Raw genomic sequence first — 18,216 nt, forward strand, 5'->3', positions numbered from 1 at the left:
GTTCTTCCTTTCCTCTGGCTGGGGTTTTCTTTGTATTTGGAAGCCCTAATGCATGCTTTCCAATATTAGCCCTTTAACACGATACAGAATCTTTTTGGCTCAGAAAGTCTTTAAATTAAACAAAAGTTGACATGATTAGAATTACTCAGTTATGCCAACAGTCTCCTAACAAATGTTTTTTAATATTTGAATTTGACTGTAATGCAAGTTTTCCAGGAACCCTATCTTTGTTCTGTTTTTAATAATGTTTCTAAATGACCCTTCAAGTTTATAAGATTGTAATGTTTGCTATTTTTTTTAAAAATTTACACAGTAACATACCAATTTTGAAGATGATAAGTACTAGCCAGGATGGCATGCTGGGAAATAGGATGGACCACAGTTACAAATAGGATCCAATTTTCTGAGGAAATATTCTCATTCCTTATATGTTATCCTATTGAACACATACGCAGTATTGACTATGTAAGAATACATGAGAATTATACACATATGAAAATATATAAATCCTAGAACTTGATATTTTATTTTTGTATTTATCCAACAGACCCTTTCTTCTTAATATACTAAAATTGTAAAGAAACAGGAACCCACAAAAATTGTACATAAATAATTGCAATACTTTTGCTTTGCAGTGAAGAACTTTGTTAATTTGGATTTGGGTTTTGGTGTGTCTGTGGTGTTATAAACCATCTACCTCTGGAGACTCATTGTCTGGATTAAGGAAATTTATGATCACGGGCATAGTTGAAAGCACTTTCTTTTGCTCTATGTTTTAGTATTTCTGTATTTCAGACACTAGACATGAGAGATGAATAGGATAGTTCTTTGTTTCAAGGAATGTGAACTGTAATCAGAGCAAAGATAAACTAATAAATGGAATGAGAAATAAGTAATTAATGATTGTAATCTTTTGTGAGCTTCCTGAAAGCCAGCTTAGTGCTTAGCACTTCAAGTTCAACTCCTAGTTGAGACTCAAGATAATTTTAAGGAACTCTAGTGCAAGATTTTATACTAGTAGTAGAACTAGACTTGGATACAGGTCTGTTTTATCTAAAAATTTCCTTTTATCCAATGCCAGTCACATGTTCTATAGAAAAGGGAAATAAAAAGTTGAGGGGAGGTTGTACCTCTTAGACTAGGAATTGACAGTTGAACCAGAAACTGGGTATGGATGGATAAATAGAAGTTTTGGAGAATTTTGAATAAGTATGACATTTTACAAGAAGTTCATTATGACAGGAGGATACAATTAATTGGTCCACTCATTCCACAGATGATTGTTGAATGCATGCCAGAGATTATTCTAAGTAGCAGCAATACAGCAGAGTGAATAAATGGAGAGTGGTAGGAGGTGAAGGTAGAAATCAATCCACAGAGAGGGCAGACTTCTGTGACAAAAGTCTTCTATTAATATATACAAGTTTTCTAGTACAATACCTGGGCTGAAGAAAAAAATTAAAGACTGTCTAATTTGGTGAAGACATTTCGGAAGACAGAGGCTTTGTCTGTCCTGTTTAGGACCCAGAGTGCCTGGAGCAGTACTGTGAATGCAGAAGGTAGTTGATAATGTCTGTGTCATGTGTGAATAGATTGCTTAGCAATCAGAAACTGCTCAAAGACTTTGGGAACATCTCTTCACCTATATCAGAAATAATCCACTGAAATGATAAAATGAGCAGATCTCATTCTCATTTCCTTTGTCACCAATCCCCTTTGAGTTCCTAATTTATACTTTTTAGAAAACTCTTCAAATTATATTATTGAATATACCCTTATTATTCATCCAGAGACATTTTTAAAAAACACAGAATTTCTGGCTTCCTGGGGTTATCCTAGTTATACAGTTTGTGACTCTTCTCATCTGATCCCTTCCTTTCACCAGCTAGGTTCTGAGTGGTCCTTGCTCACCTTCACAAGGCAGGTAACCTCACTGTAGGAAATCCCAAAATAATAGACATTCACTTTATGTTAAAGTGACACCTCTTTCTCTGACTTTTCTCATTCAATTCTCTCCTTCCTTGGAATCAAGGTAAAGGAAGCCTATACCCAGTTAACTCTGAGACATTCAGAATTTGGTCTTAGACTTTTCTAGCCTGAACTTCACATCTGGTCTCATAAAAAATAACCACAGCAATAATTACTATTTTTGTGTACCTACTTCTATATCCCAAATTCAGTTTCAGGCATTTCCCCCCACATTTTAGATAAGCATGATACCAATGTTAAAGAGTTCATTAAATTTACTGTCAGATGATGCAACTAAGGACTGAAGAGATTAGATAATTAACCATCTATCACAATTATAAGGTCTCTCAGTGGATGAGAACTGGAATTTAAACCCTGTTTGCTAAATTCCACAATCTGAAATATTATTTCCATTGCTGTTGCTATATTTCCATCCACTCATCCATCCAACAGCAATCTGTTGCCTGTGTTAGGCACCAGACATACAAATGGGAACAAGGCAGATTTCTCACAAGTAGTTCAGTCTAGTGGGGCAGGATAGAAGCATTTACAAGTAACTTTAATATAGTGTGGCAGTTGCTATTGAATCCTACCTCCTCAATTTTGAACTCAGTCAATGTGGGGAGTCTCTTTGACTTTGTATCTCTCTGATGTAAAGTGAGCATATTAGTAACCTATCTCAAAGGGTTTTATACGGATTCCATGAGACAACAAATGTAAAACACTCGGAAACAGACTCTGGCACATGAAATTGCTCAGTAAATAACAGCTCTAACTCTGTATGCACAAGGTGCAATGAGATCACAAAGGAGGGATGCCCAGTCCTATCTAGAGACATGTGGCAGGGGTAAGGGAAGCGAGGGTTGTATGGAAGCCAAGGAATGCTTTTCAGGGACCATACATCTGAGCTAAGTTTATCATTGGAGTTGGAGTTTATAAGGTGAGGGTAAAGAAAGAATCATTTTGCCAGGCATGGTGGTATGTGTCTTGAGGTAGGAAGATTACAAGTTCAAGACCAGTCTCAGTAATTTAGTGAAACCCTAAGCAACTTAGCAAGACCCTGTCTCAAAATAAAAAATAAACAGTTTTGGGTATATTGTTCAGTGGTTAAGCATCCTGGAGTTCAATCCCTGATACAAAAAAAAAAAAAAAAAAAAAAAGGATAGGAGAAGAGAGAATTGTTTCAAGCAGAGACAACTTGAGCAAGGGTTTGGGGAATTGAGTCTACACAAAATATCAGAGGTGGCTGGTAGACTATTTGAATGTTTGCAAAGATCTACACTGTAGAGAGTACTGTAGTTCATATTGCAGACTTTGAAATTGTTCCTCTATGGTTGTTAAGGGTAGAGGTTATTGAATAGTTGTAGGTAATTTTGGTCAAGTCTCTTGCGAATGGCTTTTAAAGCTTTGAGGAAGCTAAAGGTCTGTAGAAGATTGGAACTGGGAAGCCCAGAAAAGAGGTTTTACAGTGGCCCATGTAGGAAGGATGAGGGCATTTGTTCCAGAATAGAGCAGGAACAGAGGAAATTGGGTCAACCTAGGAAGTATTAAGGAGATTAAAAACAACAGGATGTTGGAATAAAGAAAGCAAGTGGGGAATAACTCTCCTGTTTTAGCTGGAGTTGTTTAGGTCAGGAGGTGGTGCCACCAACAGAGGGAGAACAAGAGGTATCCAGTTTAGAGGTGGCCGTGACAAGTTCTGTACTGAAAATACTGAGTGTCTGATATGGGTTGAAGTTTAATGTATGAGTCTAGGCTGGGAATATGGACTGGATAATTGCCAGCATTCTGTGTGTAAGAGCCTGCTCATGCAGAGAGTGGGAAGTGAGTGGACAGAGATGGACAGAGAGAACCCTGGATGGTCTTAGATTTTGCTATTCAGTTGTCTTTTACCTTTGATGGGGAAAATGTGTGTTAACAATACAGTCCTCCCATATTCCCTGCTTAGACAAGCTAGGGGGAAGAAAAGGAGCGAAATAGTTTTATAGAGAGAAAGAAAAGGCTTGGAGAATTGGCCATCTTACCTCAAGAATGGTAATAAGAGTATGTTTTTAGGCCTTGAATCTGGCCAAAGTTTTGTGTTTCAAATATCTGCTTTTCACTTTCCTCTGTAGACTACCTTCAGACATTTACAATGCTACAGACAAGAAAGAAGGCCCAACTTTGGTGTCAGATCAGGGTATCAATTGGGAACCTGCTACTTATATTTGTAGATCTTTTAGCAAATTAGTCCCTTATTCAAACCTTAACTTCTGTAGCTGTAAAAGAGGGTAATAATGACTATTTCACTGACTTATTAAATTAAATTAAATTAAATTATAGGTAAAAAGCATTTGGCATGCAACAGATGCCCCATAATTATTGGTTCCTATACTATGTTTGCCACTACTATTGTTCTTTATTATTTTTTCAGAATTTTGGATTTTAATTAAAGAAAAACTTCTGTTAGAAATCACTTGATGATGATGATGATAGAAAAGTTACAAGTTGCTATACTCTGTGCTTGGCACTATTCTAATATTTTACATTTATTTACAGATTTGATCCTCCTAACTTCACACTGTGAGGTGGGCTCTGTTATTATGTTCATTTTATAGATAAGGAGACAGAGGTTCAAAGGTTTAAATAGCTTGCCCAAGTGATCAGATTGGAAGTGATGGAACTGGGCTTGTAGATTGTGAAGCCTGTTTTTTTTTGTTGTTGTTGTTATTGTTGTTTTTTGTTTTTTGTTTTTTTGTTCCCCCACAGTTCTCTAAAAGAAAGTCTTGATCGAAAACCTCTCATGTCAGTATTTTGATGTCTCCAAAACGTGTAGAACATATGCCAATTAAGGTGGATAAGACGATTTTCAACCTTTAATGTTTTTTAAACTGTTTTAATGCATCATTAGCAGTGTAAGCTCTAAATAATATCTGCCTGTCTGTCTCTCTCTCTCTCATTTCAGCCTGTGAAGTTGAAGCTGGGAAAGTGTACCAGGTCTCCTCCAAAGAGCACATGCAGCCTTTCAAAGAAAACATGGAGCAATTTATTATTCAAGGTAAAGTACAAAGAGATGTGATGTTTTCCTCCTTTTTAGCAGAAAGATTGAAGAGATTTTTTTTTTTAAATTTTTTTACATTTACATAGGGTAATGATATTTATTTTATTTTTCCCCTCCCCCCACCCCTCCCACCCCTCTTTTCCCTCTACACAGTTCTTCTTTCCTTCATTCTTGCCACTCTCCTTAGCCTAACTCTAAACCTAACCCTAAACCTAATGCTAGCCCCTCCCACCCCCCATTATATATCCTCATCCGCTTATCAGCGAGATCATTCGTCCTTTGGTTTTTTGAGATTGGCTTATCTCACTTAGCATGATATTCACCAATTTCATCCATTTGCCTACAAATGCCATAATTTTATCATTCTTCATTGCGGAGTAATATTCCATTGTATAAATATGCCACAGTTTCTTTATCCATTCATCAACTGAAGGGCATCTAGGTTGGTTCCACAATCTGGCTATGGTGAATTGAGCAGCAGTGAACATTGATGTGGCTGTATCTCTGTAGTATGCTGATTTTAAGTCCTTTGGGTATAGGCCAAGGAGTGGGATAGCTGGGTCAAATGGTGTTTCCATTCCAAGCTTTCTGAGGAATCTCCACACTGCTTTCCAGAGTGGCTGCACTAATTTGCAACCCCACCAGCAATGTATGAGTGTTCCTTTTTCACCACATCCTCGCCAACACCTATTGTTGCTTGTATTCTTGATAATCGCCATTCTAATTGGGGTGAGATGAAATCTTAGGGTAGTTTTGATTTGCATTTCCCTTATTACTAGGGATGTTGAACATTTTTTCATATATCTGTTGATTACTTGTACATCTTCTTCTGTGAAGTGTCTGTTCATTTCCTTAGCCCATTTGTTGATTGGATTATTTGTATTCTTCGTGTAGAGTTTTTTGAGTTCTATATAGATTCTGGAAATTAGCGCTCTATCTGAGGTATGGTTGGCAAAGATATTCTCCCACTCTGTAGGCTTTCTCTTCACATTTCTGATAGTTTCCTTTGCTGAGAGAAAGCTTTTAAGTTTGAATCTATCCCAGTTGTTGATTGCACATTGGTTTAAAAGGGATTATTTTGACATTACAAAAAAAGAAAAAAATAGATTCATGAGTCTGTTTAATCATAAGTCATAGAGGTGCGAGTAGCTAGCAATTTTCTAAACATGCTACTCTCTAAACATTTGTTTTTTTATGACAGTAAATATACTTGATATTAGTTAATTTAGCTTGTATTTTTAAGAACATTAAAAATTCTCTTCTTTTTGTTATAGAATATTCAATATTCTTTTAACTATGCTTTATGACCTCAGTTCAATCTGGTATTTATTTGGTGTGTCAAAACATTGTACCCAAAGAACAAAGCATACTAATGTTTTTCAGCTCTTCAGAACATTATTTGCTATTTTTTTTAGGATATACTAATACCTCTGGATATTTAACACTTTTGTTTGAGGGAGCTTAAAAACTTTATAAATATTATCTCGTTGATGCTTCCCTACATTCCTATGAGATAAGCAGGAATGGAAAATTTCAGAAGATACTAAAGAAACATTTTTTTTTTAAGAGAGGGAAAAGATCTACTAAAAGTCCTGCTGTTTGAAATCATTGAAACTTACAATTATATCAAAGCATTTACTACTCAAAACATTTCTACTTTGGAATGTTACATCTCTTCTGAAGATCAGATTTGTATCATGCCATGCTCTGGGAAAGTTCTTGCTCTTTCAGGAATTCTCCTGGAGGCTGACATGGCATGAAATTGAGGCCAAGTAGCACTCTGAAGGTTGGCTCCATCCTCTGCATATTAGGCTATGGTTTTTATAGTTTGTTCAAGTGTCGTTAATGATGATTTACAGTGAATGAGTCATGTTACAATTTTGTTAAACGTAAGCACAGCTTTTTTTAGATGGGAAAGTACTATTTAATCATTTAAGATAATCATGAAGATTGAAACAGAACTCTGTTGAGATTCATTTCAAAGTGATTATCATTTTCAAATTCAGAGCTCCTCATGACCTAGAGTGGAAATGACCCTGAATTCTGAAGAGTCCTTGAACCCAAATTCTTACTCTTTAAGTTACCTATAAGAGGACACTATATACTGATTTCATTCTTAGTGGTGAAATTAAACTGAGTCTTGAATTTTCCATCCAGTGGAGTTTTAGGATCAAGAATAAGTAACTTTCAAAAAAAGGATAGATATCTTAAAATATATATATATATATATATAGGTAAAAGCATGGAATTCATTTGTGACTTTTTGAGAAATAATTCCAGGAAATGTTCAAAAAAAAGGCAAGCAATTTTCTGGGTTTCACATCTAAAATGTAAATAAGTGATGCATATTGTTGTTCACATTATATGTGACTTACTACATGATATTCTGAATATGCAGTTTGTAGACCAGACATTTAAATTGGTTTTCATCCCTGAATATTAGTCATTTTTAAAAAATGAATAGCAACCTATTTAGAATTTGGAAATTGTGTTTATAAACCAAAATGATAGTCATAAATACTATCTCCGATGATTATTCATGATGATTCAAGTCCCTTGGGATTTGTCTAACAGTTCACTTGGGAGGAAAACAGGACTGCCAGTCCTAGTCATACTAAATGGACAAGCATCTCTTTAGATTTTAATGATTTTCCAAGAAGATTTTTTTAACCTACTTACTATGAAATTCAGATATTACCAAGTTTATACTTCTCTATGTTTTGTGAATAACATAGTGTCCTAAGTATTTGAACACATCACCCTTCTCTAGTCCTGTTGAAGTGTTCTGTGATTATTTGTTCATTAAAAAATTGGGGTCAGGGAGTGGGGGATATGACTTAGTGGTAGAGTACATGCTTGGGTTTGATCCCCAGCACCACACACATACACACACAAATTTTTTTTCTCACATATTCATATCCTTTTGAATATGAATTGTAGGGGTAAATAAGAAAATGTTTGTTTTGTAATGGATCCTACATTCTACAGTATCTGAAAGAGAATAACAATATAAACCATAGGCAACAATTCTTTGAAAAAACTTATGTAGATCAAATGTGTCAAAAATGTGAAACATAAGTGAACAACTTTGAACATTGTTGTTCTTAAGCCTATATTCAGTGACATGTAGTGAAAACAATACATTCAAAATGTGTTTGTCTTATGATAAATTTTTTTTAAATGTAGCAAATTTTGTTCTAGATTTCTTCTACTTACCAGGAAAATTTTCTAAAATCAAATTTATAAACTAAGAAGATGCCACCTTGATAAAATAATATGTGCCAAATCTTTGCTCATAATTAAGCTTTTATCAATAAAATAGAATTCTTACATCAGTCTTTGCTCAGATTAAATTACAGAGGCATATTCATATATGCATGTTTTTATATATCCAATCAAAAACTTTGGTGGGAGGAGGGATACTGGGGATTGGACCCAGGAAAGATTAACCACTGAGATATATATCCCCAGTTCTTTTTACCTTATTATTATTTGGGGGACAGTGTCTCTCTAGGTTGCTGAGACTAGCCTTAAATCTGGAATCCTTCAGCCTCAGTTTCCAGAGTCTCTGAGATTGTAGGCATGCACTACCACACCCAGCTCAGTCTTTTTTAAGGTGACTCATTCTTAAAATCTAAAATCTCTTGAACGAGTCAAGAGGCAGACTACTCTAAAACTAGCCAAAAATTTTTATTGCATTTGCTCCCACAGCACAACAGAAACATCTCTTATCCTTGTAATTCAGCTGTTGTGTGGTCTGTGGACCACAGTCTAGCAATCTTTGTGCATTTCATCTAGCCCCAAAACCCATTGATTCATCCAATTTTTCCCTCCCTGCCTTCCTAGTTCTACTCAAATCGAGATTTCATGGATTCTGTTTAAATACCCACTCTTTGTGAATGTCCTTTTTTACTCTAAAATAGGTGACTTTAGAGAAGTCCTGTTGCTGTAAGGCATTCAGTGTTTGTTAAGGCGTAGCCATGTCCATCCTTGGAAGAATTGAGAATATACTCACTTAAATAGACTGTGATCTCAACCCAGCTTCATGTTCTTTAAAATACTGATCATTGTCTGCATTTGAATTTTTTATTTATTCTTTAACAACATCAACTCCATTGAGACAGCAACTTTTTCTGCTTCTCCCTGTGTTCCTGCAGAGATGCCCAGCATGTAGTACTCTTTATCTTTCTCACCAGGCAAAAGGCCAACATTCTTCCCTAATTCCACCTCTTTATTTCTATCCTAAAGCAGAGAACATTTGCTTTGGAGTAAGAGAGTGCCTTACAGGGAAACTGACTGGCATCACTTTTAATTCATGACCTCTGACCTGCCATTGAAATTTGTTTCTACTCACTGATGCTTTAAGATTTCCTGTGCAAATTTAGCTGTATGGTTTGGATGTGAGGTGACCCTCAAAAGCTCAGTGCAAGAAGGTTCAGAGGAGAAATGATTGTGTTGTAAGAGTCTTAACCCAATTAGTGATTTAGTCCCCTAATAACTGAGTGGTAACTGAAGTGATGGGGTGTCGCTGGAGGAAGTGGTCATTGGGGATGTGGCTATGGGGTACATATTTTGTATCTGGAGAGTGGAGTCTCTCTCTGTCTCTGCTTCCTGATCATGTTGTGAGCTGCTTCCCTCCACCACACTCTCCTGCCATGATATTCAACCTTGAGGAATAGAGTCAGCCTTCCACAGACTAAGACCTCTGAAACTGTGAGCCCTCAAATAAACTCCTCCTCTTCTACAGTTGTTCTTGGCAGGTCTTTCAGTCACAGCAGCAAAACAAAAAAACAAAAACAAAAAGAAACCTACTAAAACATTAGCTTTTCCGGTTTCTAAGATAATTCATATTGTCTGCTCTCAAGCTTCCACAGTCTTCCTCCACTGGTTGCCTCTGACTCTATGACAGCCTCCCTTTATCCTTCATTGAGAAAACAGGAGCCTCCTTCTCTTTTGTGGCCTTCACTGCATTTTTACTCAATTGATATATTTTGGTACACTTGTACTTTAAAACTTAATAAAGAGGATGGAGTGTTTCCCCATATGCTACATTGTAAAGTCCCTATTGTGATTTTATAAATCAAAAATAGCTAATGGGATTTTTCACAAACCTCACTCTCTATTGCTCCCCCCTTTCCCAACTATTTCTTTCTTACATTAAGCACAGTAAAATGTAACTGAGAAATTGTTATAGAGGAATAAAACTGTTGTAGTCAGCTTTTCCATCACTGTGACCAAAAGATCTGACAAGAACAATAAGATGAGAAAAAGTTTATTTGGCTCACAGTTTCAGAGGTCTCAGTCCACAGATGACTGACTCCATAGCTCTGGGCTCAAGGTGAAGCAGAACATCATGGTGGAAGGGCATGGCCACCAGCAATTAGAGAGAGCTCTGCTCACTAGGGACAAATATAAACCCAAAAGGCACCTGTCAGTGACCTACCTCCTCCAGCCACACCCTACCTGCCTGTAGTTACTGTCCAGTTTTCCATATCAGTGGGTTAATCTACTGATTAGTTTAAGGCTCTCATAACCCAATGATTTTTTAACACTGGATCCCGGCAGTCAGGTTTTTTGTCTCATGAATTCAAGAAATGAAATCCACAGACACAAGAGTGAGAGTGAAATAACAGGATTGATCAGAATAATAAAGAAAGCAGAATTCCTGAAAGGGAAGCCAGGGAGTGTCTGTTGTCACGGGGTTTTTAAAGGCATATCTGATGGCTGAACACAGGTGATGGGTGGGGTGATGGATTCCAGCATAGACCAGTCGCGCTCTCTAAACTCTTGAGTTTAAGAAGCCAACCAGAAGTGCATAATTTCAGTTCCTTACTTATATGATTAAGAGGATGGGTCTCACCTGGTGGTTTTTGACATGTCTTTCAGAAAGAGGAAGATTTCAGGTAGGGGTCTGCTTATGGTCAGCCATTGCTAGAAGTAAGGGCAAGGGTAACTAAGGAAGGGCTGCTGTGGTTGCAGCTATGAGGAACAGAAGCAGGTATTCTAGGTCAGAGGAAGACCTTGTGGTTAATGCTGGCAAGCAGCAGTGAGACACGGGATGTCTTTAAGACCTAATGTCTCATTTCAGGTTGGCATGATGTCCCCCTCCCCTCCTGCCCTTCTCCAAGGCCCTTCCAGGCTGCCTATGGATCTATCTTCCTGCTTCAATTTTACCTCTGAACATTCTACATTGTCTCACATGTGAGGTTCTGGGGACACCTAATATCCAAACCATAATAAGAACCAAGATGAAATGGCATGAATTTGTTATCATATGCTTGTAATTAGAAGGGTGTTGAACCTCTAGTCTTAGTATACAATCTTAAATATTGGCAATACTATCCTTAAAATGAACAGAAAGAGCTTTTGGGTTTATATTTTGTCCCTGGTGAGCAGAGCTCTCTGCTTCCTGGGGGCCATGTCCTGAGCTGCTTTCTTCTGCCATGCCCTTCCACCAGTGAAAGCAGTGGTTATTAACTGTACCAAAGAGTGAGCCTACCAGGAGTGAGGATCTTCTATCAGAGAATGTACCCAGGGCACCCTGTAAACTGTGTTCCCATATTCAGGGTAAGCATGTTTGGTGTTGCTTTTATTTCTTTTTCTGAAAATATCATATAAGAACGTTTTCAGTTAAACTAGCATTAAAAACTTTTTTCATTGAAGAAGGGAATTTGACTTTTTAAGGTAATTTTCATTGCCACTTAAAATTGAAGAAGAAGCCTAATTGTTTTTTAAGCAATTGTTCTATACTTACTATCTGTGTGATAGTAACTATTGAGCCTTTTTACTGTTTCTGCTATGCTAAAAAATAACCAAAACCCATTTACACTCAGTGTGATTTTAATTTCTTAACTCTTTATGGCAGGCTAGGCAGTCATGATTATCTCCATTTCACCATGAGGAACAAAAGTATCAGCGGACTGATTAGTTAACTAAAATCACACAGCAGCCCGCAGTCTTGCTGGTTCCAAGGAGGAGCTATACTATATTTTAATTTAAAAATTATACTATTATAGTAAGAGTTCCATTTCATATAAAACCTTCAGCCAATCTCAAAAGTTTACCAATAACAGGACTGGAAAATGGGAACACTTAGGGATTAGTGCAATATGTGTGTAGACACCATGCACCAGGCAGACAAAGCTCTGTCCCCTAGTGCATTGACAGACAATGATTCCATTTTAGATTCTCTTGTATTTTTCATATCACTCTAAACTTTTAAGAAGCATGACTATAAAATGAGTCTTCTGACAATAAGAGTTTATCACCATTTCTTTCTGAGAGTTAGATTCTATTAACTATAATCAATCATTCTGCAACAGTGAAGGAGAGTTGATCAAAGACGCTCTGAGGAATAAGTGGGAGCCCCTAACCACTGGCAGTGTGTTTCTACTTGGATGGTCCTGCTGACACATCATTCTAAATATCTATACACTGTGTTCCATGCTGTATCTTCAGCACCTAGTATGTAATAGATTCTCAGTAAAGGTATTTCAAAGAAGAATGAAGGAAGGAATGACTGTCATTTCCACTCAAGCTCCTCAGTTCTTGTGCCTCTCCTTTGTTCTTAGTATTGTGAAGAGCATTGCCACCCATGTGATTGTCCAACACAGGAAACTTGACCTTTTGCTTTATTTCTCAATGTATTAGTGATGGGAATATTTCAATAATGCATGCATCTATTATAAAATCCAGGCATGTAAAGCAGAATATAAGTCTCCTTACTGTTACTTTCCTCTGTTTTAACCACTGTTATGTTACATTTGTGTGCTTCCAGAGATAATAGGCATAAACATATGTGCTTGTGTTCATATACATTTTATACACACATTTTATGAATGGTAGTATGTTTTGTATGATCTGCCTCTTGAGTTTTTATTTAAAATATTTTGTATATGTTTTATATCTCATATATAAGATAGAGAAAATATGTATGTTTTACATATATACATACACAATATAAAATGTGTTTGTATTCATTATTTAACACAAATTAAGTATAACATTATTTATATGATATAGTTAATTCTTATCAATTGCTGTAGTTGTATTTTATAGAGTTGCTGTGAATACTGAATTAGTGAGTATCAAACCATTGTTCCTTGCAGGGTTAGGTTGCTGCAAGGCTAATGTCACATAATTGTCAGTTGATCCATACATAAACATGTATTGTGTGTATTTATGTTTTAAGACACCTTATGTAACATATTGTTAATTCATAATGTTGAACTCAGGACCAACAACAGTGTGACTCATGCCTGAGTTATTCAACACATACGTGTATTTTGTCTATAAGGTGTATCATAGCTTTCTTGCATTTAGGAACACTGGACAGCTCTTTAGCACTGCTTAGGGGCCAACTTAAACCATGGAATGACCAAAACAAACAAATAAACAAACCAAAAACATAGACAGATATGAGAATTGGAATGGGGCTATAGCTCAGTGGCAGAGCACTTGATTCACATATGTGAGGTACTGAGTTCGATCCTTAGTACCACATAAAAAAATAAAGGTATTGTGTCCATCACTAGAAATATATTTTTAAAAGATGTAAAAAGTGGAGCATTAAATAGCTGAGGAAAAGAAAACGTGTTTATCGTGTGTTCACTAAAATAAGAAGGTAGGGTGTCACTTTGTTTAGTCTCAGCTGGGAACATGGTGTTTTTTGTTTTTTGTTTTTTTTTTAAGAAAATTAAGATTATGTCATATGTAAGTATATATGTTATATCCTAAATGAGGTCTGAAATTATAATGAAATCAACATTCCTGTATATCCAGCTCAAGGAATAGAACATGACGACTGTCTTCGACTCTTCTGTTAATCCTTCCTCATTCATATGACTGCATTCCCTTTAGAGATGACCACTGTGCTGAATTTTGCATTTATCGTTTCCATGCTTTCTCCTTACAGTTTGTTTTTTCAAAAAAATGTAAATTGTGGCCAATTTATTATTTAGTATGAACTTTGTGTAAGTGAAAATATAAGCATAATCTTCTGTGCCTGGGTTTTTTCCTCCACTGAAAAGTATTTTTGATATTCTTCTATGTATAGGACTCTATTCCTTGATTCTTATTCTTTGCATCCCTATAACACACCACAACCTTCCTTCCTGTTCTTTCCCTTTCATCTCTATTATGGAAAGTGTTTATCTGAACATCTTGTGTTCTCGACTCCTAGTGTGTGTGTGAACTCCTTTGTGTTACAAACCTAGGAGAGGATTTGCTGGCATAGGGTATATGAATCTTCAGGCTTTCAACATCAAACCAAAATGTTTCAAAAAGTAATTAGTTTCAGTCTACACTTCTACCAGCACAGTTCCAGTTGTGCAAAACCCTGCCAGCATTTGATTCTTAGATTTAATTTTTTAAATTCCAATCTACTCTTTAAAATTGTATTCTACTCAGTTTTCAATTTGTATTTGTCTGCTCATTTATGAGAAATAATGTATTTTCATATGTTCATATTTATTTCATCTTCTGTGAAATATCTTTTTCAGTCTTTTGGCTATTTTTCTATTGATGTGTCTTTTACTTACTATTAGAAAATCTTTAGATATTTTAGATATAAATCATGATCATTTAAAAAATATGATCAATGAAGTTGTTAAAATCACTTACCCACTTTGGAGCTTGTCATTTAATTTTTCTTCTGCTAACTTGATAATCAGGGCTTCTTTATTCTCTGTAGTTATATTTATCAATGTTTTCCTTGATATATAATTTTTGCCTCATTTAAGAAATTTTTATCTATTATAAATATATACCTGTTTTCCTCTATTTTCCTTTAAATATTTTAACAGTTTTGTTTTCACATTTAATCCTCTAGTTTATCTGAAATGGATTTTTTCCCATGGTCTGTGAGACAAGTCAGTTTTTTTGTTCTTATTGTTTCCCTCATATTATGGCATTATCTTATATCCATTATTATCCTCACAAAACTTCTCACTACTTTATTTACTATATCTGTCTAAGAAGTCTTGAAATATGGACAATCTAAACCCACACATTCTTTAGAAGGGTTATGCCTCTTCTGGGAAAGTTGTTCAATTTCACCAAAGGGGTGTGGAGATCTGTTAGGATTTGATGCAATTGTGTTTTAGAATCTATATGTAGTTTAGACTCAGGAGAACTGATATCTTTATGACAGCAAGTCTTTTTATCTATGAACATGATAAAGATTGGCATGTATCTGTATCTCTTGATGCCTATCTAAAAGTTTTACAATTTTATTAATGTCTTCACTTTTTTGCAGATATATTACCAAAGTATTTTTTTCTGCTATGTTTTGTGAATTACACTTATTTTTTGAAAATCTATAAAATTCATATAATTATTGTAGAAAGCTATTATAACCTGTTAGTGTGCTGAACTCTCTTATTAATATATTAATTTGAAGTTTTGCTTCTTTTTTGTTCCATTCCTCTCTTCTGGCCATATTGTTCTGACTTCTCCCTTCAGTGCAGCATAAACAGGAAGAGTGGGAATATCATTTTGCAAAGGGGCAGGATTAGAGGAATTGAAAGAATTATTTTGACCATCTTTGTAAATAATTTACCATAGACTGATTGAAGGTTTTCTGCTCATGTAATTTCTCTCCTCTACTACTTTGAAAGTTATTTTCTATATCTTTATTATTTATACACAACATTGATATTTTAACATAATTCCTTTCTTTTTGTTTAGAAGATATACAATGGTTTTGATGTGTGTCTTCATAGTAAAATGATTACTACAGTCAAGTAAGTTAACATTTCATCATTTCACACAGTTACATTTGGGGGTGGTGGTAAAAATAGCTAAACATAACCCTCTTAGCAAATTTCCAGTATATGATACAGTGTCATCATCTCTTGTTTTCATACTGTGCCTGACATTACTTATTCATCCTGTATAACTGCAGCTTTGTACCTTTGACTTCAGTCTCCCCATTTTCCTCACCTCCTGACCCCTGACCTTTCTACTCTGTTTTTGTGTATATGAGGGGTTTTTGGTGTTAGTTTTTGTCCTTTTTTAGATACTACATACAAGTGACATCATACAGAATTTTTCTTTCCATTAACACAATTTTTTTTTTTTTTTTTTTTTTTTTGTGCTGGGGATGGAACCCAGGGCCTTGTGCTTGCAAAGCAAGCACACTACTAACTGAGCTATCTCCCCAGCCCCCCATTAACACAATTCTGTAACAAAGTCTTAAGTTGCTATTTTTAATTTCCTCCAATTAATATAAATCCTTAGAATGTCTTAACATGAATCTTACCCATTTCTATGCTATTCTTTTTTTATTTTTTTTTTATTTTTACAGACTACATTTTTATTCATTGTACACAAATGGGGTACAACTTTTCATTTCTATGGTTGGCACAATGTAGATTCATACCATTTGTGTAATCATATATGTACATAGGGTAATGATGTCTGTCTCTGCTATTTTCCAGTGTTTCATTTTTAGTTTATGTTTTTATAACTCCTAAAATAGAGAAGTATATTGTCTTATATATTCACTTTTGCTTTAAGTTTAACTAATCCCATTTGTGCTTACCATTTCTTCATATTCTACCTGCCTTCTAATATTATTTTACTCCTCCAAAGTCAACCCTTTAAAAGTTAGTGTTATGTGAACTCTAGGTTGTAAATTGCTTTTGCCTTTGTGGAAATATCTTTATATCACACTTAGTTTTGAGAGAGAGATTTGTTAATTATGAAATTCTGGGTTCAAAGTGAATTCCTTTCAGCCGTCTGGAGCCTTGATCCTTCTTCCTTGTTGCATTGACAATCCTACTTGGACCCAATTTTTTGTTTCTTTGTTTCTAATCTAAATTTTTCTCTCAGGCCCTTTTATGTTTTTCTGTTTCTCACTATGTTTGTTTTGGCTAATCATCAGGAGGCACTACCAACCAAGAATTATTTTTAAATAAATTCTTGCCTTGCAGGTTAGAATCCTATGTTATGCACTGTGTCCCTGCACAGTGTGAGAGCCCATTTAGGGTTATGAACTCATGGAAGGGGATTCCCCTCCCACCCAGAGCCGCCATGAAATGGACATGTTTCCTTAATGTCTACTCTAATGAAGATGATACTTTTGAGTTTTTTCTTTCAAGGTGTCCTTGGGCACCTTGGAGGATTTTAGACCTGTCCAAATTTTCCTGTGTGGACTTTCAAACCAAAGTGATGCCTAAGGGCAGAGCTGGTTTACGCCTCTTTGGAAACCTACTCCTGTTTGCTTTTATGGCCTCAGAGAATTTTCCTTATTTTCTATCCAACTCAGCCATGCATTCAGTCTTACTTCAGTCCAGCTTTTTTAATGGTTTTTGCTGTGAAACTCTTTAGATACCTATCCTATAATATGTTGAAAATAGAGGTCTGTCTTGTTTTTTTTTAACATTATAATATCTTTAAAATAATTTGTATCAGCATGTTTTTCCTACATGACCTTATAGTGTTTCATTATGAAAATACACCAGAACTTGTTTGCTAATTTTTCTCCTTGTCAACCTTTTTTCTATATTGCTTTTAAAAGAAAAAGATTACAGTGAATAAAGGTGTGCATTTCTTGGGGCTGGGGATATGGCTTAGTTGGTAGAGTGCTTGCCTTGCAAGTACAAGGCCCTGGTTCAATCCCTAGCACCGCTTAAAAAAAAAAAAAAAAAAGTGTACATTTCTCACAGTGCACATGTGTATAGTATGTTCCAGTATGTCAAACTGCTAAGCATTGCAACATTCCTAAAGGTGGAAGCAATATTGACCTTATTGTTGATGCGCCCCTTTTCCATATTCTCACAATTCTGTCTCCCTCATCTAATCATCATTAAGTCCTATAGATTTCCTGAAACATGTCCACTTCACTCTGATCCTGTGCATTGATCTTATTCTATCCCAAATTAATCTCTTGCTTTTTCAATGCCATTTCCCAACAGGTCTCCTTTTTCCTTGATACGGTCATTCTGTTACAGTATAATTGCTAACAATCTCATAACCTATAGTCTTCTGGAAAAGATTGTATTATCACAATCTTTTAAGTATGTGATACTCAATGTAAATATAAAATATAGAAAATAAATTTAATATATAAAATAGATATATGTGATATATAGCTATTTATAAAATGTAGTTTTTAAATATCACCCTTTGCCCTTCATGTTACATAATGCATTATTAACTGCCCTTTTTTTCTTTTATGATTAAGCTTTTCTTCCTTCATTCTTGGG

General features: G+C 35.4%; 1 protein-coding gene across 1 annotated transcript in view; it reads left to right on the forward strand.

The window, feature by feature from the left end:
- The window catches only part of Fmn2 (formin 2), a 275,933-nt gene that overhangs the window by 175,339 nt on the left and 82,378 nt on the right, over positions 1 to 18,216 (forward strand). Inside the window, exon 14 of the mRNA XM_047520535.1 lies at positions 4,913 to 5,005. Within this exon, the coding sequence (XP_047376491.1) occupies positions 4,913 to 5,005 (93 nt within the window). The remainder of the gene's footprint in view (positions 1 to 4,912; positions 5,006 to 18,216) is intronic.

Source organism: Sciurus carolinensis, chromosome 12, assembly GCF_902686445.1.
Source record: "Sciurus carolinensis chromosome 12, mSciCar1.2, whole genome shotgun sequence".
NCBI classification, from domain to species: Eukaryota; Metazoa; Chordata; class Mammalia; order Rodentia; family Sciuridae; genus Sciurus; species Sciurus carolinensis.